Source organism: Onychostruthus taczanowskii, unplaced genomic scaffold, assembly GCF_017590055.1.
Source record: "Onychostruthus taczanowskii isolate IOZ18803 unplaced genomic scaffold, ASM1759005v1 scaffold17, whole genome shotgun sequence".
NCBI lineage: Eukaryota > Metazoa > Chordata > Aves > Passeriformes > Passeridae > Onychostruthus > Onychostruthus taczanowskii.
In genome coordinates, this window is record NW_024498906.1 from 7,596,699 (window position 1) to 7,619,778 (window position 23,080).

At 36.1% G+C, this 23,080-nt stretch overlaps 1 protein-coding gene across 1 annotated transcript in view; it reads right to left on the reverse strand.

Moving 5' to 3' along the window:
• Positions 1 to 739: 739 nt before the first annotated feature.
• Positions 740 to 23,080, reverse strand: part of CFAP47 (cilia and flagella associated protein 47) — a 258,908-nt gene continuing 236,567 nt past the window's right edge. The window contains exons 61-64 of the mRNA XM_041399915.1: positions 21,469 to 21,640; positions 19,789 to 19,950; positions 10,205 to 10,373; positions 740 to 961 (exon numbers count right to left, since the gene is read on the reverse strand). Of these exons, the coding sequence (XP_041255849.1) occupies positions 740 to 961; positions 10,205 to 10,373; positions 19,789 to 19,950; positions 21,469 to 21,640 (725 nt within the window). The remainder of the gene's footprint in view (positions 962 to 10,204; positions 10,374 to 19,788; positions 19,951 to 21,468; positions 21,641 to 23,080) is intronic.

Consider the following 23,080-nt stretch of genomic DNA (forward strand, 5'->3'; position numbering starts at 1 on the left):
TTTCCACATTATATAAGGAGCAGAGAAAGCCTGAATTCCCATCGAAAGAATGGAAATAGAACCACACTAGTAATAGCACCTCTGATTTGTTTATTCTAGGAAAAAAAAAGGAAAATCTGTCTTCATTCCTCACTGAATTCTCATAGCCTTCGATATGTTAATATTCTAAAGCACTCAAAATATACCTGACATAAAATTACTGCAGCAGGACATTTTATTTCACTTCTGTGCTATGTATAATTATCAAAGATTTGAAATGTCATGGAATGAATAAAACAAGATTGTTATTTTATACACAGCAAAGATGTCCTAATTAATGAAATTTGCCAAAGCAAGAAAAGGTAAGGATTTTCTTGTGGAAGAGAACAGGGATTGTTTTTTCTTGCTTGTTTTGCATGGGTGTGATGTGCTGAACATTACACAGAATGTTCATTGAAACTTCCTACTACCAACATCCTTTAGAAAGCAAAGCATTAGTTTGAATTACCCAATCTTCAGATATATTTTTTTAAACCTAAAACTTTTTCTCTGAAGTTTCTGACATCTGCATGACATAAATAAATTTTTAGGCATCCAAAATCCCTTACAGAAAAACAGGAATATTACTAGGGCTCCAGTGCTCTGAATCTTCCATACAGAACATACAATCCATGCACACCATATCTGTTTAAAAAAAAATAAATTAACATACAATATTTTTTTATCTGAAGAATTTATTTGTTCTCTAAAAATTAACAGATTATAACTTTCTCTGTTTATTCCTAAGGACCAAAGGTGCTCCTTTGATTGGTGAGGATGCTCCAGTGGTTATGAGTTTCAGATTTTCACGTACAAAATTGCGCTGTCGGACTGTGAACGATCCTGTGTAGCTGCTGCTACAAACTACTTTTGCTGCCACTGTAGGTGATGCAGTCTGTGGAGGAAGTCCATTGATTATATATGTCCACTGCATTGATTGTGTCTGAAAATAATGAACAGAAAAAAAAAAAATCAGTTATCAAATACCTTGAAAATTCATCAGTGATTTAAGGTGCAACATTGATTTCAAAAGGTATTTGAAATGTAATGCGCTGGAATAACACAGAATGAGAATTGCACTCCTGGAACAAAGAACTGAAATCACATTCAGCTTTATTCAGGATCAGGCATAACAAAGATGAGAAATTTACCTTCCCTGGCTGATCTAAAATTCCTTTTTTATTAAAAATCCCAGAAGTCTGTATGTTTTTCAAAGAGCTCTGTATGTTTTTCAAAGGTGACTATTTCTTACTACAACATAAATGCCTCAAGCTTGTACCGTAGGATTCACTTGCAGCTGTGCTATCTCTAACAATGGTAATATCAAATGGTGGGATTTTCACATTAAAACAATGAGCAAATCTAAGACAAAAGGACTCAGAGTATGCACAAGAGAATTGAAGCTTCACGTTGGAATCTCTGGTTTGAGGCATATTTATGTGGATTGAAAATGACACTCTTCATTTGCTCTCTGTTTATAACTGGTCTCTAGGAATGGAACATATGTTTCCATGTCATGTCTTGTAATGCTTGAATACTTGATTCTTCCTGAGTACATGGTCCTTATTCTTACTACACATCCCATTTATACATGCTTAAGGACTTTTGTTTCTATGAATATTAGGGTACATTGCTGTCTACTTCTCATACTTCATGTGTGTCCTGAAACAGAATTTTCATTGTTAAAAACTCATGTGTAATTTTTGCAGATCTTTCAAAACTTTTCCTTTCATAAGTATCACTTTAATTTTTGAAAGCAGGTCTTTATTCTAAGTCTCTAGCACTTTCCTGAATTACATCTGGAAAAAGGAATATTCCTGGGTTTTAGTTTTCTGTTCTACTTTTCTTTAAAAAAAAACCAAAACTACAAACTAACAAACTAACAGAAATATTACAAACCTAAAAGATATTACAAAATCTCAAATGCTGTGTCATTATGCCCAGCTTTGTACTGTGCAAAAGGACAAAGCATTGCATGCCCACTTTAGGCATATACTGTCATCAGTTCCCTCACATCTAGTGACTTAAAATTCCATGTTTTATATTTCGGGCTTTTCTTTCTGAGATAAAACTAATAGAGGAAGACTGAATACAAATATGAAATGTACAAGTCTATTAAAATATATTCATACAAATGAAATTTGGCTTTTATACAGAACACAGAGCATGAACAGAGTACACAGAACATAGCAGACTCTCTGACTTTGCAGTCTCAGAGCAGGGAAGTCACATGAAAGGAGTGGTATTTCCAAATTCCCAAGCTCTGCCTTTCCCCAGGACACAGAAGTGCAGGCACACAGCTGTGCTGGCTGTGGTTCCAGAGCAGGTTTTTGGTGCTCTCCTGCAGTGTGGAACTACAGGGGCACAGCTCATAGGGTCACCTTTCTCTGCTGTTTCTTCCAGTTTTATCATTGCAGGAGGACTTGTACTTCATGGAATTCATCACCCATTTAAAACTAAATCCTTAGAACAATCAATTGTAGATAGAAACATTACACCTAACACCAGTGTCGTTCTTCATCTGAGGAAACAAAAGGTCAGAAAGGCTGATATGCTCTCAAATCGCTCTGGAAAACAGTGTTACAGTCAAGCCTCAAAGCTCAGGAGTCTTTCCTTCAGCTGGCAGTCCAGCTTCCCACATGGCTGGATTTGTGGCCAATTTATTCATTCCAGTGTAAGCTCTCTGCTGCTGGGCATGTCAGTACCCCTGCCAGATTTGGCCTAGAGTGGTGCCACAATACTCACTCAAACTGTGGCAGATTTTCACACACCATAAATGTTATCAACCACCTCCAAAGCACAGTGTGTATATTTGCCTTGTTATTCATTGCATTTTGTCATTTAATTATGGTCTAGGTGAACTAGCACTACAAAAGCCACAGAGATGAGCAGTGAACCTTCTCCACCTCCAACCTTCTGTGGAGTCATCCCATATTTACATACAGAAGAAGGAAAAAAAGCATGAAAAATTGTTTCTTGACTTTACTAAGTTTTGTTACATCAGTTTTATACTTGCCACTGAAGAAGTTTGAATCTATTATATTTATCTTTGTTTTCTTTCATATGCTTCTTCCTACCATTCTAATTGCTATCCTGTTCAGTGGTAATTTATATTTAAGGAGTATCATTGCAAGCAGTTTTGAATTTATAATACAGATATTCAACAAAAAGAAGTTTCAGAACATCAAACCATAAACTCTTTGGCTCAGGCTTTGTTCTCTGCTGTGCACTTATAAAGCATTTACATTATTTCACAGATATACTGCATACACTTACAGCTCCTAAATGTCATCATCATATGAATCTCTAATTGTAGTTTTAACCAGTATTTGGGCTACTGAATTATACTTTTCTGCACCAATGCTGAAATAATAATTGAGGGTTTTTGCTGTGTATTTTTAAAGAAACCTCTACTTGAAAATGGGCAGTAGTGATTTTACATGGTGTCTGCTGAATGACTCGCCTTATTCCAGTAAGATTAGTAAATGGGGACTCAGTAGATACTTCACCATGCATGCTTAGTTTTTCAAAATTTTTGTTACTATCCTACTAAAAACAAAATTTAAATTTAAATTGAATATTATTCTGTGTAAAACAGGTAGATTAATTCATCTTTATTCTCAACCTTATTTAATACTGTGAAATGAACTACTAACTCTACTTTTTGTAAAGGTAACGGCCAGCAAAAGCAGGTGTGACATGAACCAGCATGAGTATCTTATGTCCAAAGATAAAGCTGTCATTTAAGAGAAGCAAGTGGCTCTCCAAAATTAGCTCATTATTTTATTGACTTCAGTACAAAATTAAATAGTTTCTCTTTCTTTAATAAAGCAGATGAACAATTTAGTTAAAAGGTAATTTAACCTCAGTGTCATACTCCCTGCGTGAAAGTCTCATGGATTATTTCAAGGTCAGAGAAAAGATCTGAAAAGTGTTTCAGCAAGTGATTTAAACCTTGTAGCAAGTTACTAAAAATAATTTTTTTGTTCATTAAATCCACACATATTGTGACTTGACTGTCTATAGAATTAGTAATAGTGTGATTTAAACAAAAATGGTGGGCTATTCCATCAACGTCACTTATCATCAGCATCAAACAATAGATATAGACTTCTGGGTAGTAACAACCTTATGTTAACTTCCTGTTTGCCACAGAAATATCCTGGATTGTGTGTCCAGCGGAAAAAGAAAAAAGGATTATGGCTTGACTTGTTGAAAAAAGCTGCCTATTCTGGTGTTCTGTAGTAGGAGACATTGCAACTCCACCCTAATATCTCATCTTGGACTGTGGTAGTTCAATTGTTGTAATTCATGTGTCATCATCCAAGACTACTGAAAACAATAATTGAGAAAAAATTGTTGTGTAAGGTAAGCTCAGCATTTTCTACTAAAGCGAAACGAGTGTCACACACATGGAAAAGTTACTGTAATTGTCAGCATAACTTGGGGTTCTTTGTTTAGCATTAGAACCACCCAGAAATCAGTAATTTTCAAGGCAGCCTAGATTTAAGTAATTTTCAGTAAACTTTAAGCAACCACAAATGTCTATTTTACTACAATACTTAATTTCCAAGAGCACAATATTAGTTGCTCAAGCTGTAAGTATTTTTCTTTGGGCTAAGTCTGTACAGCTTCACTTCAGTAATTATTCTAACCGATATGAAAACTGCAGCAAGAGCAAGTCTGCCAACTTCAAAATTCATGCAAGTTCCTCAAAGCTACTGCTTTGGGTTTCCAGGTCACAGCAAAGGAAAACACAGATCATCACAGTTTCAGACTTTCCTGGAATGGTGGAGAAGAAGAAGCGAGACTTTCAAAGGCCATCCACATATGACCACAGAATTATGATAGAATATTTGATTTACAAGCAGTATTTACTTGCCTCAAAAGCAGGCCAAAATTTCTCAAATCAAATGAACTCTTCTTCGTATTTCTAAGGCAATCCAGTTTACTGTATCAAATTTGGAATAATTCCAATACTAGCTCTGGTAGTAACAAAGTCTAAAGATGAAAGTATCAAATCTGCTGCAATCTGTACTATGACTAGAACAGAATTCCAAAAGAGAATCTCTGTTAAGGAGATATATCTGATATAAACATAGGTAGTTAAGAACCCAGGCTCCCTGTGATGCATATCTAGGCCTATTTCACACACAATTTAAGAAGAAAGACCAGATCATATTCCGAATGTCCTTGACAATCTGAAAGAGGATTTCTTGTTAAAATGAACGACTTTCTTTTTTCAAAACCTCAGTATTCCTGAATAAAAATGTGAAGAGAATAACAATTTGGCTCACCTCACTGGAGTAATGGCCATGTACTGAGCTAAATCTCTCTGAAAAATGTTTTTAACAATTAAAAATGAGGCACAAACTGCCACTTCTTATTACATAACCTAAGCTATTCAAGTAAGTCATTCAATCATCTTGATGGCTGACTGAGTAATGTTCATGAAGCAAATTATTCAGCCAATACTGGTAACAGTCACCAAATAATTTATATAAAAGTCTATTTGTTTGGTATCCAACCCATTTTTACTGAAGCCTCATGATTCATAGGATTAATTTTCAAAACACAGATTATGCATGGGTGTTCACTGTAGGCTGGAAGCACTACTGAAGTACATGGTAAATAATTGCCAAAGCAATCTGTTAGGAAAGTGGATTGGGAGGAAGGATTGGGAATTTCAAGGAATATTGTATTGCAGTTAGCTTCCAAATACTGTTAATTCAGAAAAATCAAAATACAATTCACAAAACTTCCTAAAAAATTAAAACCACAGAAAATTACAGGTATTGCATCAAATATTTCCCAGCTGTTAATTTATACTGCAAGGTTTTGTTATACAAACAAACAAACAAAAAAAGACCAATTACCATCAGCGTATGCAGAGTGAAATTAAAGCAAACCTTTATGTGAACTTTGTAAGGGAAGAGCAAAGGCAAGAAAATTCCTGGATCAAGAAAATGATAGCTTGGTAAGTGAAGGAAGAAAGGGGGGAAAACCCAAAGCAATAAGAACCAACTCCCACAAGCAGACAAATGCCCATCCAGGCTCTGACCAATTTCTAATTAAGAAGATGGATAAGCTTAAAGAATACTTCCAGATATAATTAATTTGTACTTAATTGGTTTCTGCACTTCAAATGTTAGGTGCTTCACAACATTGCTTAGACATTATATAATCAAAATCCTCCAGGACTGACAGTGTTCTCAACACCCTTTTACAGCAATGGTTCCCACATTATTAGCACCTTTTGCCATTATCAGAACTATAAGTCTCAATAAGCAAAGTAACCTCTCCTCATGCTTGTGAATCAAAAATGTTGAGTATTGATTCTGCACTCTGTTTCTAATCCTACAACTCAAGCCAGCACCAACATGTATCTTGTTTAATGGGAAACTATTTCAATTATTCTACTAAGTTAGTTACCTTTTTCCTTGCTCATTCTTTTCAAGAGATAAAATTTAAAATAACATTGAATTATGGTAATTAAGAAATCCACCAGGAGCAAGGCAGTTTCAGCAAGCTGCTGAATATGTAAGAGTACTGTTTGCTGTTAAGATATGCAAGTTTGCATGGACAAGTTTAGAGAAGCCACACCTGGGTACTCTAGCTGGAACACTGCATCATTTATTTGCAGAACAGCATGACAAATGGTTTTGATATGCCATCTTCCATAGGCTAAGTTAGTGATTATTCAGTAATAAAGGTGCACAAGCCTGACTTCTGGAGGGCTTGATAATGTTACCTGCAATCTGGTTCACTCTGACACCTATTTTATCATTTAAGACTTATTGGGTGTGCCTTCTGCTTTAGAATATCTCAGAAGTCTCACACATGAATTACAAAGCAATTGCTCTGGTCTCCAGCTGAATTCAGCACAGTGAAAGGAAATTAACTGCAAGCCAACAGGAATAGGCCCCTTGCCAAGTATTCCCAGCCTGCTGCCTGCTCCGCCTTGTGCCTGGCTGTGATTCCAGCCCCAGCTGCACTTTGACATCCCTCAGCTCTGTCGGTTTTCTGTTCAACCTGACTGGCACACCACAGCTCTGGGATGTCACTGTGGCTCAGGAAGTCCCTTCTGTCCTCACAGCACTTTACAGCTCATCTAAGTAGTGTGCTCTCTTCACTTATTTATCATTAGGGATAATATTTTTTTTCATTCAGAACTGCACTGTTTATGAAGGCAATTCTAAATTTAGAAGTTTGATTATTGAAAAATAGCTATTTAAAAATGCTGTTCAGGCACAATTTCACTTTTTCTTACCTGTACCTTAATTAAGTTGTGATGTCCTCATTCAAAGCTACAAGCTTTTTCAAAGAAACAAGCATGATTATTTTCCTTACTGCCTTTTTGTAATAGTTCATTCTTTGATCTACATAAAATTTTAAAGTGTCACTTCTGCAAAATTAAGATTCCTAGCAGCCATTTAAATAATTATCTAACGTCAATTGTTTTGAGATGTAGTTGACTGAGAACAGAAGCTTTAATGATAGTTAAATAGCTTTAACTGCTTCAGCAAAGTAATTAAGGTTTCCTGCCATTAATAAAATCTACTGTAAGTATTCACGAATATTAAGTTGGAAAGAATCCATACCATGTCCTATGAAGTACTTGATTTGTGTGCTGAAATATAAACTAGTCAAGATTATTCAATTATATATATATATACATTCAGTCAGTAAAATGTACACACTAAGTTCTGGTAGAGACAGACTTACATATATGTGAATGCTAGTTATCTTCTCAGCAGCATAATAAAACAAAAAAAAATTGTACATACAATATTTTGATTTAAAATTTAAAAACAAATGAGAAAAAGATGACTGTAGGATCTTCCTCCATAATCCTAACCTCCCATTTTCCTTTACAACACAATTGTAATGATGAACATAAACAAAAGAACTTGCTATCTCTGCTACTTTACAGCTTAATTATCACTGTTCATAGAAACACACAAAAATTACAAATCTGATACTCACTGTTCAAAGAACTTAATAATAAAAAATATGTTAGTGTTAGGAGTATGAGTTTACCCTTGGAAATGCAAAAGACATTTTAAAGCAAGAGCACTGTAATCCTTTATTACAGCAGCAGCAGCAGAAGAGAGGCACTGCAAAAGAAAAGAAGCTTCTTCAACATTTCTAAAAATAGCCCAAAGCCTCAGCCAATATATTGGCTAGAGAGGATACATGCAAGAAAGGTTCTTCAGTGTTAGGTCAAACACTAATTGCATTTCACCACCTCCACTGTTATTCCCCAAATAAGAATGATTTAATACAGCTTTTATTTAATATATCTTCCTAAGTTGTCTCCCTCAGTTTACTAATGGAAATTATTTCAACAAACACAAAAGGCAGAAATGAGTATCAGGTAGTCTCAACATCTCATCAAATCTTACATCAGGTCAGTGCTGAGAGCACAGCAGCTGAATCACACACAGCCACAGATGCTCTGCCTTCCACCAGAACTGCAGGAATTAAAGCTTGTGTGGAGCAGAAAGGGCGAAGTCTGGAGTACAAAAAAGAGCTACCAACAAGAGCAAAGAGAACACAAGGTGCATCAAAACATTACTGAAACCACTCAATTCTGCAATTTGAGTGAGAATGTTAGAAACATCTCTAAAAGACTGTGATGGAGTTATACTGATCGAGAATGTGCTTATGAGAATCCTTGATGCATTTTTAAATGTCCAGGAATAGATACAACAAGATGTGATCTGACATATATATATATATATATATATATATATATATATATATGTAATGAATGACTGACTTACTGCAGCCACACACAGTACCAAAGGTGGAGATGTGAAGAGCTGTCTGTCTAGATCATAACCAGAGACTGAGGTGTGAGTGCATGTAGCTTAAAAATCCAATTAGACACAGGCCATCTATACTGATAAATTCCTAAAAGGAAATTCTGAGTTACTGGCTGAGTTCTTAAAGAGCTAATAATAGCCTTTGATCATTGTGTTTGTCCCATTCCAGACAGATTTATGGTAAAATCTCCTTGTTAGTGCTGAAAGCTAAGCCAAGGACAAGCATAGCTACTGCATTTATATGTGCCATGCCTAAAGACAGCAGTTCAGTTCCAAAAATTCAGGTTTCTGAGCTCTGTAACTGTATCATACAGTACTTTGTAAACACAAAATAGCACAGAATATATTCAGTAAGTTATCTTATTTTTAAAATGGAAGAGTGATAAGCATCATTGCTGTTTATGTAAAGAGATTATATTAATCAGACATCTAATACAGTAAAAGAAAACAAGTAAGAGGGATTGAAGGAGTTTGTTTTTTGCAGGATTTGAATTTCTTATTCACTGTTATACAAGTTGTCACTTATAGATAAAACACTACAGTGATTTGCCATGCATCTTTTTATCAACTTGGTCTTGACCATCTTATTTCTTAAATCAATACTGCTGTTTCACTTCCAATATAGTAGTCTGAAAACACTACCAGCATGCAGTGAATAGACTGAAATGAAAAACCATGATTTATAGAGAATGTGGGGTTTTGCCCCTGCTGTGTGTTTTCAACAGATTCCTTCTAAAGAATAGCTTAAAACTTGAAAATTGGTTTCTGAGAGCATTTTTATTGCTGAAGGAATACATGTCTTCAAATGTTTCCTGACCTTCACACTTACACAGGGTACTTGGTTGCAAATAATTTTCATTTATTTTGCATCTTGCTTCAAAAGAGCTATTCCTGGCTTTGTGCTCTGAAATTCTCTCCTCCACAGTTTGGCACCTGCCTGCTTGGAGCCTTTGATCATATAAGATGTATGATACAATTAAAATCAATAACCTAGGCTTCACATATTCAATTACTTTTATATTCTCCACCAGTTCTTAACAGGATTATACTGATTCTCTGTGAAAGTCATGTTGTCTATGGAGTTGGGCAAATGTATCAAGATTAAGTATCTGTCTCTGGTGCTGATAGCAAAAGGATAATTTAGAAATTATAACACAGTTTAAAATATGGTATGTTTTTTCCAGCTTGTCATCAGTCAATTCTCCAAATTTAGTTTTATTCTTGTCCATTGAGAGGAGTAGCAAAACCATCCCAGCACACGCACTGGGTGTGTTCCAGTGCTGCTCTTTGGTGCAGGATTTCTCTCCCTGCTGGCACTCCTGAAGGAGTATTTGTGCATTGCCCTGGGGAATGCTTACCTCGATGACCAGTGTGGCTGTGTGCTTTTTGCCATACATCCTTGGCTTGTATCCCACTGTTATATGGGTTCCCACAGTGCCTTCTGGGAGAAGTTCTCCAGCTTGTGGCATCACAAGGAAATCGGGATCACTGCCTGGCAGGAAGTGTGCAGTGAATGGCTCTGGGTACCTGCAGAAATGCACAGGAGACTGTTGTGTCTTTTACAGCATCTTCACAGAATTTATCTGCAATCTAACACTTAGGCCACCATGTGGCATGACTCAGGAAACATGGCATGGAATGAATATGGAACATTAACAGCATTCTTACTTACAGAATAATTTTTCTGTGGTAATTCTTTATTTATACATAGGGACCTGCATACTGGTATTCAATTTGAAACATATTTTAATGCTATTATAAATATTATATTAACTATGGAATAATGATAGCATTTGCCACTAGGAAAAAAAAATCATTCGACTTGTAAAGGTATCATAATAGTGATAGAAGTAAATTCCATATCAGAGTGGAAATCCATTTTTCCTATTAATAGTACTCCCTTTTCCAATCCCTAATCAAATAAATCCGACAAGCTACCCATTTTATTAAGGTTTATGACTAGAACTTAATTTGCATTCTGGCAGAGTGTTACTAGACTAGGAGGGTGTTCTGAAAGCCTTGAAATGAAGATATGAAAAATAATAATTTTTTATCACTGTTTTCACATTTTTCATATCCCACAGACTGAACATTTTAAGATCTTGCAGCAACACAATTAGGTTCCTCTATTGATAATATTGTGTATCTCTTATCTCAAAAAATTTCTGACACAGGTACTGTAGATCTTGTCTAATGCCTTGATTCACAGCAGTGATGTTGGACCCAAAGAAAATCCCTAGTCCTGGTGAAGACAGTGGCTGAGCACTATAAAACAATCCTAGGCCAATCCCAAACTAAAGCCTGTCCATCGCAATTCCTCGGGGACTCCTTGCCATAAACATTCTCAGCATGAAAAGAATGCACATTTTTGTATTTTTCTGGTGAGGCATTATTCTCCTTTTAGTCTTTATATGTGTTGCTGAAGACAGCTCTATCACTCTCTGAACAGAAGGAGAACACAGGAAATTGAAAGCAGAAATACAATGGGATGGTCAAAAATTAATCCACAACACCCTGGCACCGTACAGCAGGGCAAGTATTGTGCACACTTAGAGGGAATACATTTTCCTGTATTGATAAAACCAGAAGAATGAAAAGCTAACAGCATTTCCAAGAAAAGCTGTTCAAATCTGTTTATTCATGGATTGTCACACCAGAAATAACACTTTTCAAAGAAAATACCCACAAAGAAATTAAATGTAATATTTTATGGCTAGTTGTATCTCTGCGGAAATGTTCCACATTTCCTGGGCAAGCACTATCCTGTGGGTGGCACACTGGGCCTATGTCATTTTGTTTAAAAATAGCCCTCTCTTGGAATATGTTCTCCTGAAAGGTTGTACTATATTCAAAATGCTCTTGTGAAAAAAAGGTCACACCGCCAGTTTATAGAAACAAACAGTGAGAGAGCAGAAAACAGAAACTGAAAAGCTTCTGTTGCCTCCAAAAAATGAACTGATACTTAGCAGTGCTGTTGGACTTGGGTGCAACAGCAAATTTAGCCTGGCTTTTCCTTTAGGTGACAGCATGGCGGGCAAAAGTACCGAATGTCTGAAACTACACTTCCAGTCTTCCAATTTTGACATCAAACTTATGCTAACAACCTCTTTCTGTCTGTGCTGCTGAGTTTATAGCCCTGGGCCATCAGCACTAATCCTGCTGGGCCTGAGCTCCCATCCATGTGCCAGATAAGCCTTGAATTTTCACATCTTTGTTTCCCAAAAGAAGTGCTCAGCTGTGAATGCCTAGATCACACCTACTACACTCAGACGGCAGGAATGGGATCAAAAAGAAGGGATGGATCTAGACTGAGCAGCAGAGCAGAGCACTCATCAAAAATGCCTGAGATAAATATTCAAACCCTCATGCTGAAAACAGACCAGGACACAGGTCTTCATTTCCAGCATCACTGCTCTATTGACTAGCTTCAGGAACATTTTCAGGCAGCACTTTCTGTGTCCCGTGCTCAATCTGTTCTCCAGTGAACAGTTAGGGATGAGAACTCCCAGCAAGTGCTTGGTGTCTTTGTAAGACATCCAAGAGCATGACTTGGACCACAGATGTGATGATGAAATGCTAGGGGAGATGAGGCAGGGGACAGGCTGCTACACAGCAGATACAGGAAAATACAAATTTCATTCCTGCAGAAGTTGCCTCCTAACAGGGAGTTATGCAACAGTAGCTTGCTTTGGAATTTTTCAGAGACATCAAAACAGTCAGAAAACACAGAGAAAAAGCCACAGTTTTTGTCCAGACAAGGGGATCAGACTGTTCAAAGTGAAACTGTCAGAAAACTCACCTATAATTAATGCATAAGATATTTATCAATTCAGAGAAAAATAATGTTATTACATCACCCTTGTCAGATTTCAAAAATGGAAAGAAAAAAAAAAGCTTTAAATAAAATCTGCACATTTCTTGACAGCATTATCACAAGGTATTAGAGGCAGCTATAATTTCTGAGTAAAATACATAAAGGCATATGAACTTGCATGAACACATAAAATCAAAGCAAAAATATCCCTGTTCCCAAAGCCTGTCAGTTTTAAACAAAAGAGTCAGGGTGTCTACTGGATGCAAAATGTTTCTCAGAGTAGAAACTATGGCCAAGTAAGGAAAATAGAAATCCTGACAAATTAAATGTATAGCTATAATATGATAGGCCAGCAGGGATTGTGATGAAGATGGTACAAAAACCAGCAATTAAAAAATTACACATAATCAGAAACAGAAACCTTCACTTATAAATCTTGCATTGTTTTAAAAATAAATCTAAACATGCCCCCTGAGACAAAACAAGCAGTGCTTTCACTGCTGGGTACCTCACAAGCACAAGTAAATTGCTTTTACTTTCTCATATTTTACAATAAAGAGAAAAATAGAGAATAAATTCCCAGAATAGCACCTGAACTTCAGACATTATCATTTTCTGTGTCTGTATATTTTGTGTATAATTAAAAATTAATAATTATGGTTTTTTTAATTATTAAAATTTAATTCCTCCTTTTTGATTACTCCTTCAAGTGGAAGAGCTCTGGAGTCAATGTTTGGCTTGTCATTTCTCAGCCATGAAGGTCAGTTGTGAGGCAGTCTGCACTTTTTCAAGAAGGGTGGCAGATATGAACATACTTCATAAAGCTTAATGATGTGTAGAGTTTTGAAAACACAAATAAACCAAGCACAAATGAATTAGAAAATGTAATGGCAGAAGCCTTATAAACCAAAGAATGTAAATGTGTTTTCCCATCTGTCTTTCCTTAACTCCTCTCACAATGGTTTGATACTGCCCTCAGACAACACAAAATCTGTCCTTACTCAAATGATGAACAAGAGTAAACACTAACTTGAATTCAAATAATAATTGTACAATCAAATAATGAGAACCTGGAAAAGAGGAAATTGAGCTGGTCTTACATGGACATTTAATTACTCCTTTATCCTTGTCCTTATATAGAAGTCTGTGCTTATCAGTGTTCTCATGCTACACAATTTTCAAATTACTAAATTTAAAAATAATAGCAGCTTACATCTTCAACTAAAAAAAATTATATTCCTGTGGAGATCACACTCCAAATCTTATAAAATATTCATAAAAACTGAAAATATTTATTAAATTTTATTAAATAATGGCTCAAAATAGGTTTAATGTTTCTCTTCCCAAAACTACTGAAGCAGTAAATTATTCCTGTAGAAATGTATTCCTTTACAAAACTCAGCATTTTAAAAAGCCATGCATAAAAACACCAGCACGTAGTCCTTTTGGTCAAATGTTTGGGTATTTTTTTGCTAATAAAAGAAGAGTAACAGAACATCTTAATCTGTAAACTAGGTAACTGCTTCAAGAAATAAGGGATACGAAAATGTTACAACAGTTCAATCATAACTAAACTTATTTCTTTTAAATTGTAGTTCACATCTGTTGGATGACACAAGAAATTTCAGTTACTACACAGTCAAGTCCTTAAAACATATTAACTGTATGCATTTGTCAAATTCTATAGAATTATTAGTGATACTTGGTATGATTTAGATAATTTCTTATCAACAAAAAAAAATACAATGAAAAAGTAAATTAGTAACTCATTATTATTCATAAAAATTGGTTATGTTTCATATCCGAATCAACTCTGGTTTAATGGACCACTCTAAATCCTGAACTCTGAACTTCAGAAAAGCTTTAAAACTCCACCTGTCACTTCTTTGGAAAGGCTGCTTGAGAATTAAAGGACTTTAAAAAAATATGTTATGCAAACACTGCATGACAAATGCCTGTCAGGGAATGCTTTACCAACACTGAGATCCCATTTTTTTGTTTGTGCATGCTGTAAAACCAGAGCAGAGTTAGATGTTCTATCTTCACAAGCTGATTTCTGTCTCATCCCTGTAGAGCGCAGGGGTGCTCTTTGCAGATTGACTGATGACTGCATACAGGTCCTGGTTAAACATGTGTCATGTCAAGGACTGTATTGTTAGGAAGGATGATCATAACCTTGTGAAAGGTCTGCTGGATGTTTACATTACCTATATTTTCCACTACTCTCCAAAAAATGGAGTCAACATTTGTGCTTTGCAGCTGCCACTGTGTGGGAAGTACTATGAGGAAGTATTCTAATTACATCTTTAGATTGGTGGTAGAATTTTGCAGAACTGCTAACAAAGAGATTGGCAGAGGAATCAATCCAGGCCTGTAACATACACAGCAATGTGTGAGAGAGTGAAGGAGAGGATGCATTAATTGAGAACGTACAAAATGCATTTTCTTGCAGCATACTTAATCCTGGCTTGTGGTATTTCAAATAAAATACAGCAGTAATTAGAGTAAAATAGAAATGATTCTTAAAACTGTAACTCCAAACAGTTTTTTGTTGTTGTTTTCCCTTCAAAATAATGGAGGATACAGAAACAAAATGGGTTGCCCCCTAATTCCTCAGAATTAAAATGAATTTTGTGTGACCAAGGAATATTTTTAATTAGACATTTATTTTATGCAGTAGGAAATATGCATAGAAGAAACAAGGAAAATCTCCAATGAAAAGTAGGTTAAGAAAACTAAATCTGCATGTGTAGCCATTTTAAAGCCTAATTTCATCTTTATTCTCATCTCACCAGCCCACCAGTTTGGGGCTTTTTTCCTCTTTATTCTAGCTCTGTTTCCATAATCAGATGGAGCCTTGGATTTTGCAGATTCTCCTCTGTGGAGATCACATCAACATGAGGCTGTTTGCTTTTTGAGACTGTAACAACAAGTGCCACGTTTTTTGGAGGGGCAGTTTGAGTTTATCCAAGAAGTTGCCTTAATGTAACAAATATGCTGCTTGTGATAAACACAGGACTGGAGTGACAGGGTAGGACAGAAAGATGGAAAAAATCCTACTGCATATGGGAAGCCATGCATGATTGTAACAATCGCTAACAGGTACGTGGGAAGACAGAACTAAATTGGTGAAAGGAAACTCTGTGCATAAAAAAAAGCAGACAGAACAAATAGGAGAGAATTATCCCCCAGCTTGACTAAACCTTCAAATGTAGTGTAGTTTACAAAAGATTTCCAAGTGCATATAGTGTTCACAAATATGTCTGTCTGTCTGTCTATCTATCTATCTATCTATCTATCCCCTATCCCACACATCTCATGTTGGCTACTGAAGTATTTGCCATAAGGAAAACATAAGGGAACATTCTGCTGTAGGTGGACACCAGTATTTTAATGTGAAGAAATAAATCCAACCATCAAAGTAACTCTGTATAGGAAGATAGAGCAGTAAATAAGCTCCAAAACCCACTTCTGTATTAATGCAAATGACCTGATCCCAAAATTAATTGTTGAAAAATACATTATCTTCAGTATGCCAAATATAGAAATGGCTAGTTTTCTTAAGGAAAGTATCACTTTGGGAGTTTTTATTTTATGTTTCAGCTACAGATTTCAACATAAAAAAAACAGACCAATAATTTAAGATAGATATCAAATAAATTTCTCTTAAGTTTTATTTCCAAGGATAATATTCTATCCTTTTTGGTTAAAACTGCTGTCATTCTGTAAACCATTGGCATTCAATAATGCATTTGGTATTAAAACAAGCACTAATATTATCTCAAACATTAGAGGTTTATACTAAAACAAATTACTCCAGTGGAAATGCTGCCAATGATTTCAGCTGGTGTTGAATTATTCCTGCATTTATGATAAAACCCGAAAAAGGTCATCCATGAATGTTAAGAATTGGTAGATTTTTCTTATTTAGGAAGTAAAATCTGCTAATTTGATTCCAATCAAACTTAATGCCAATAGAAAAAACCCTTCAACAACATGTCCCTTTGAAATTTTTAAAGCTGAAAGTAAAATACTGGCCTACTCTACTCCCACTGACAGAGGTGCATATAGTTTTTAAAAAATACATTTGTTTTCTTCATGCAATGAAAGTGTTTAGCTGTATTCTCAGTATCTTTCATTATTTTCTGGAGCAGATATTGGGCTATTTCTCATTGTGTGAATTTTAAATGGATTGAAAAGGTGCACTACATATTTTCATGAACTACTGGAGCTTTCATTATTGCAGATCACTGTGAAGAGCACAGGAATGACCTCCCATTTTTAACTGATCATCCTTACAAAATCATTAATTAATTCTGAGATAGCCTGTACACTCTGAGGATTTTGGTGGGGGGGTGAGGGGAATGTGGAATTTAAGGAGGAAGGTCACATTTGAGCTGCACTAGCTGTAAAGAAAAAGAAAGCTAAATCCATTGATCTCATAGATTTATTGTGGAGCACTGAAGAGCCTCATTCAATGTGGTGTGTGTATATATATGCAAGAACCCTAATCTGTTCTTAATAAGATACTGAGCCTTTTATAGGGCCTGTGGTTCTCATATACTATTTGTTGCATCACTATGCACCCTGTTAGCTCAAAAAGATGCACAGGTGTTCTCATTGATGCTGTGCAACCTCTCTCTCCTGGCAGCAGCAGGAGGAAAAGACACATCTGCAGAGCCCCTCCCTAACAGGTTACTCAGAAATACACCTGTTTCCCCCACAGTTACTCCCCAAGCAGCAGTGCCATGAGCTACTGTCAGCATAAGAAAAGAAGACATCAAGTATCTATACAGGCAAGGAGAAAAAACCCCATCTCTATTAAAATAACAGAACTGCTTCTCTATGGATTGTGCTGTGAATTGATTATTAAGAAAATTCCAAAGGGCTGATCATTTTTTTTTTCCAGGGAGGATCTATAGCATGGCACTTCATATCCTATTCAAAAATTTTAAACAATGTTTTAGTATTTCATTGTTTTATTTTTAATCTGAACAATTTGAGTTATTCAGGCATTAAATTACACCTGTAATGTATGTTTTTCTTATGTAATTGCTTTTAATCTTTAGGTCCTCTATACTACGTGTTGGTTGGCTGAGTGTTCTACTTCTATGCAAAACCTCCATCACCAAAATTTTCTAAGCAAATCACAGGTAAGATAAAGCAATATATAATTTATAGAGCAGTTCACAGAATCACAGAATGGGTCAGGTTGGAAGGGATCCCATTGGGTCATTAGGTCCAGCCTCCCTGCTCAAGTGGGGTCACCCCAGAGCCCACGGCATGGGATTGTGTCCAGACAGTTCTTGGATATCTCCACTGAGAGAGACTCCACACCATCTCTGGACAATCTAGTCCAGTGTTTGGTCATTAAACAAGAAAGAAATTATTCTAATGTCGAGGTGGAGCTTCTGTGCATCAGTTTCTGTCTGTTCCTAGGGTCCCACTGCTGGGCACCACGGAGCAGAGCCGGGTCCATCCCCTGCCCCTCCCTGCAGGCACTGACACACAGGGATGGGGGCCCCTCTCTGCCCTCTCTTCTCGAGGCTGGACAGGCCCAGCTCCCTCAGCCTGTCCTCAGTGAGACGCTCCAGTCCCTCCATCATCTTTGTCACCCTCCACTGGATCTGCTCCAGGTCCATGTCTCTCCTGTCCTGAGGAGCCCAGAGCTGGACACAGCACTCCAGGTGATCCTCACAGGGCTGAGAAGCAGGATCCCCTCCCTGACCTGCGGGCAGTGCTCCTCTGAAGGCACCCTCATGAGTGGAGCTCCTGGTGCTCTCTATGACACAGAGCTTTATTACTACATGCAAACATTCAATTTTGCATTTGAAATGTGTGGGGGGAACACTTGCTATATAAAATAAAGTTGGAATTTGTTTAAGGGCAAAAGAGAATTTATCTTCCATCATGGTTCTTCCTTTGTATAACTGTAATGACTCAGGTTTTATAACACCCTTCTGGAGAACATCAGGTATCTTCACTGCTATCAAACACCTACCAGGAGATTACAGTATTGCCAGAGCAATTGCTTTGCTTTTGTTCCTGAAACAGCCATTCTATTGAAGCTGTTAACTTGAACACTGTGATAGAAGCCTTTGTCAGAGTCCTCAATTAACATCACTGACAAACGTCTAAAACCTGGAACAGCTGTCCATCTTAGAGACACAGCTTTTGGAAATAAGCTTAAAAAATCACTTGTAACCAAATACACTTCCTGATGAGGATGAAAACCAAAGGATGTATCCACAATGAAATCTGCAATCAATCTGCGTATCTGGCACACTTTCTAGATATATAGTAAAAATCACTAATTTAAAAGAAAATAAAAGAAACTTAAAAGCTTCCATAAGCTACATGGATTGTACACATTATGATTCATTCAGATTCCCTGTTTAATATTTTAAAACTTATCTATCATTACCACACAATTTATTCTTTGACTTCCTGCTGTATACAAATGACATTGCAAGTTTACTATAACATTGTACAACTCTGTGAAAATAACTGAAATATGCAAAAATTATATATTAACTGGGGTTTCTGCAGGACTTTGAATAAAGGAGAGTAACAAAATACTGAAGAATTACACCATTATTTTAGCAAGTGGAAGTAGAGATTAATTCATAGCACACTTACATAATACAATAGGTGTACTTTAAAAAGAATGGCACATTTAAAAATTTTTAAAGCACAGTGTGAGGGAATGTTTTTAACTTAGTGTAAGCACAAAGTACCTTGAAAAAATCTATTAGTAAAAGCATTAGCTTTTAAAGTTTTACTAGTGAGCCTTTAATAGCACAAATTTATTATCATTCCTTAACATTGTATTACACATTTTAACATCCTTCCAAGCCTTTTAGGGCAAAAAAAATTCATAACATAAACATCTGGATCTATTCCACAGATTTTCTCTCAAGCCAAAGCCTAAATGTAGAATGCTTCTGTTTTCTACAACAAAGCTTCAAAATCACATTTGTTACTTCAACAATGCAGCCTTTGAAAATGAGGATGAAATAGCTGCATCCCACTTATGTGTGTGTTGCCGAAATTTATTCTAAGCAATGTGTTTGAGTAGGAGTTGTACCCTCAGAAAAGTGCATAAATTCTTGAGTGTAAGTGTTTTACCTTGTCTGGCTTGTGAGCTTAAAGCCAACTATGGATTCCTTATTGAGGCCAACTGCTTCAATGTTGATCACATCATCCACTTCTGGCTCTGTGGCAATGAACACCAATGGAAACTTCCAAAGGCCTCCTGCAGTACACTGAATTACAACAGTTGCCTCATTCCTTAAAATTTCAGAAAACAACAGTCAATAAATAGAAAAACATTATAAAACATGAACTGATTAATGTACCAAAAAACATCTTTGAGTGTGTAAAAGTAAACTGCAGTAAAATGAAAATACTAATTACTTGAAACTGGAATACATCCCTAATTTTGAGTGGAAAAACTTGACTGGAATGTAGGTTAAATAGCACTAGATATTTACACAAATATCTAAAAAACATAATATAGAAAGAACATAATATGGAAGTAAGATTCCTGTCATAGCCATGAGTTTTTATTCTTCTTCTGCTTGCTCTCTTTTGAATAATAATTAAAAAAAAAAAAACAAACCCACCCCTACATGTATTTTACTAATTATTCTGTATTTACTGTGATGTTAGAGAATTTTGTCCAGAACATATTAGCAGTTCACAGAAGAATCAAATATATCTGACAAAGGTCTATGTACATAAGGAAAATGTCAGATTCTGATGCCTTCGGACTGTCTAAAGGAGTTGGTGCTGTAGATTCTGAAGATAACAAAACTAATTAATTACAGTCATTGAGTCCTCTGCAGGAAGCCTAGATCATAAGCACATAAAGATAAAAAAATCCAAACCAAATTAAAAAATAATAAAATAAAAAGAAACGCCGACAGAGTAGAAATGACAAGACTTTCTAAATTCACCTCCCTCTGACACAATGACACTGAATCAGGTGGGTGGATCATTCTTCCTAAAGGTTTGCTCTTTGTTTATTTCATTAACCTTCTGGACCACTGCAAATAAAGAGTAATCTCCTGCCTCCGGAAGATAACTCTTTTTATGCAATCCATGATACTCAGCAGTGACTGTTCCCTAACATTCCTGGTAATGTCAGGACTCTGGATTTACTTTGTGCCTGCAGGTCACAAAAGCTTCTTTTCAACCTCCTCCTGACCCACATCTGACTGTACCCAAAGGAAGGGGCAGCTTCCCTCCCTCCAAAAGGGTCTCTCTTCAAGAGTTTCTTTTTAAAGAAGGGAGATGTTCTTATGTAAATCAAAGCATATACACGATTTGTCACACCACAATCTAAAAAAGGAGAATAATTTCCTGTGGATCATTGTTACTGGGGCAGTAGAAACTAATTTCCAATTCAACTACCCCACCCAGTCAAAGAATATGTACACATGCTTGTCTAGGAAAAGTTTTCCAAGACTGACAGATCATCTTGTTTGCATGGTTTTATGAATTATGAGAACAAATAATTTTCATTGGGAGTCTTTCAATACTCCAATGTTTTGTAGTAAAACGATGCATGTATACAGACTATGGAAGTAACTCAACAGAACCACCTCACAGGCACCAAAAAGAAACAGTCAGTTTTAACACCAAAGATATTGTACTGAGAAGCAGCAAGGGAGAAAATCTAAACCAGTATCTCTCAGAGGTAAAAATAAAATGAGGAAAAGAATGCAGGGAAATTATTATATAAGGAAGAGTGAGCAGACAGGATTTCATTACATGTTCTTTTGGCAGTAAGGAACAGGACCTTACCTCATTGGTTTGTTAGGTGCAAACACTACATTAAAGATCAATGTTACAATTCTGGATTCTGTATCCCATTCTTTTTCAACCAGCTCCATACCAACAAAAGATTCAAGCTGAGATCTAATTTCATTTGATTGATATTTCAATTCATACAGAAATTCCAGTGTTGCAGAGGAACCTAAATGATACAGAAGAAAAATATCAGCCTGTGTGCACTGTAATTTCACACAGTTGGTTGGCTCAGTGTTACAATTCTTGCATTTGTTAATAAAAATGACAAATGAGTAAAACTAGCAATTATCTAAAACTTAAGTGATTTCATTCTGACTCCATAATAAAATCTTCCCATTTCATATGACAGGCTGTATAGTTTCCAGCAAAATAGAAGGTTGAAAACTTACTTGGGATATGTGAATGGTAATAGCAATATTGCTCTGTCTGGTGAGATACTTCTAGTTCATCAGCCAAATGAAATTCTCATAATACTCTTTTTGAGTAATGTCATTGGGACAATTAAAAAAAAAAAAACAAACCATCATTAAAGACATCAATGCCATTGATGGCTGCAAGCCCGAGACACAGAATACAGAGAAATAGTGAAGATGTCACCAGCAGCCTCTTCTCTCATTCCCTGAAGCAACTATGAAAAAGCTAAGTAGTAATGATATAAAAATAAAGAGCTGAGCTTCTTGAATCAAATGTCTACTCCAGCTGTAATAAAGGAAACTGAGATACTCAGTATATAACAGTAATTTGCGCACAGAAGGGAACATTTCTATGAGGAAAAGAATCTCAATTTGCTAATCCATTAACAAGTTTTACACATTTTATGGATGAGAAGTGTTTTAACACAACTACTAACTCCTACAGGAGATTTTATTTTACTGTGACCACCTATCTCAGGGCACATTTGAATTTGCACAGCTGAGTACAAATGTACAGAACTGCTGTGTGTGCATCCCTGTACACATATCCTGGCTGCATAGTGCCAGGCAGCTGCAGAGTTAATTCCCAAGGCCTTCTGACTCAGAATTCTAAACCACAGATGACAGATTTGTTTATATAAAAAGTCCAAGTGACAATGTTTGAAAAAAGCTTACTTTGGTACTGCCAATCTGTAAAACCACCCAAATTTAAGTGAGTATGGAGATGCCGTCCCACAGTTCTAGTCCTTTGTCCTTCTCTGAAATGCACAATTTCCTCTTCCCACTTCAGAAACTAACAGGAGGTATGACATTTTGTTGCTTCATTTTTATAACACAAAGATTAACTCTAAGAAATGTGGCAGTTTATACTGAACCATTTGTAACTCTTTAAAGTAGACTGCTCACAGACCTCTGTACAATATATACCAGAGTCACACAGATGTAAGCAAAGTATTATGACCAGGGGTTATCAATCATAGTAGATTAGATACACACTGAGTACCGAAATACAGGATTTCCATGTATTGATCCATATTTGCAACGACTTCATTACAAAAACTGTAATTTTTCAAAATTAAATTCAACATGAAAATTTTCTCCTAGTCTATTAAACTTAGGACCATCCTACATTGTTTCATCCTTGCTGTTTTTACATTTGAAAAATGTCATGTTTATGTCATGCATTCAGATTC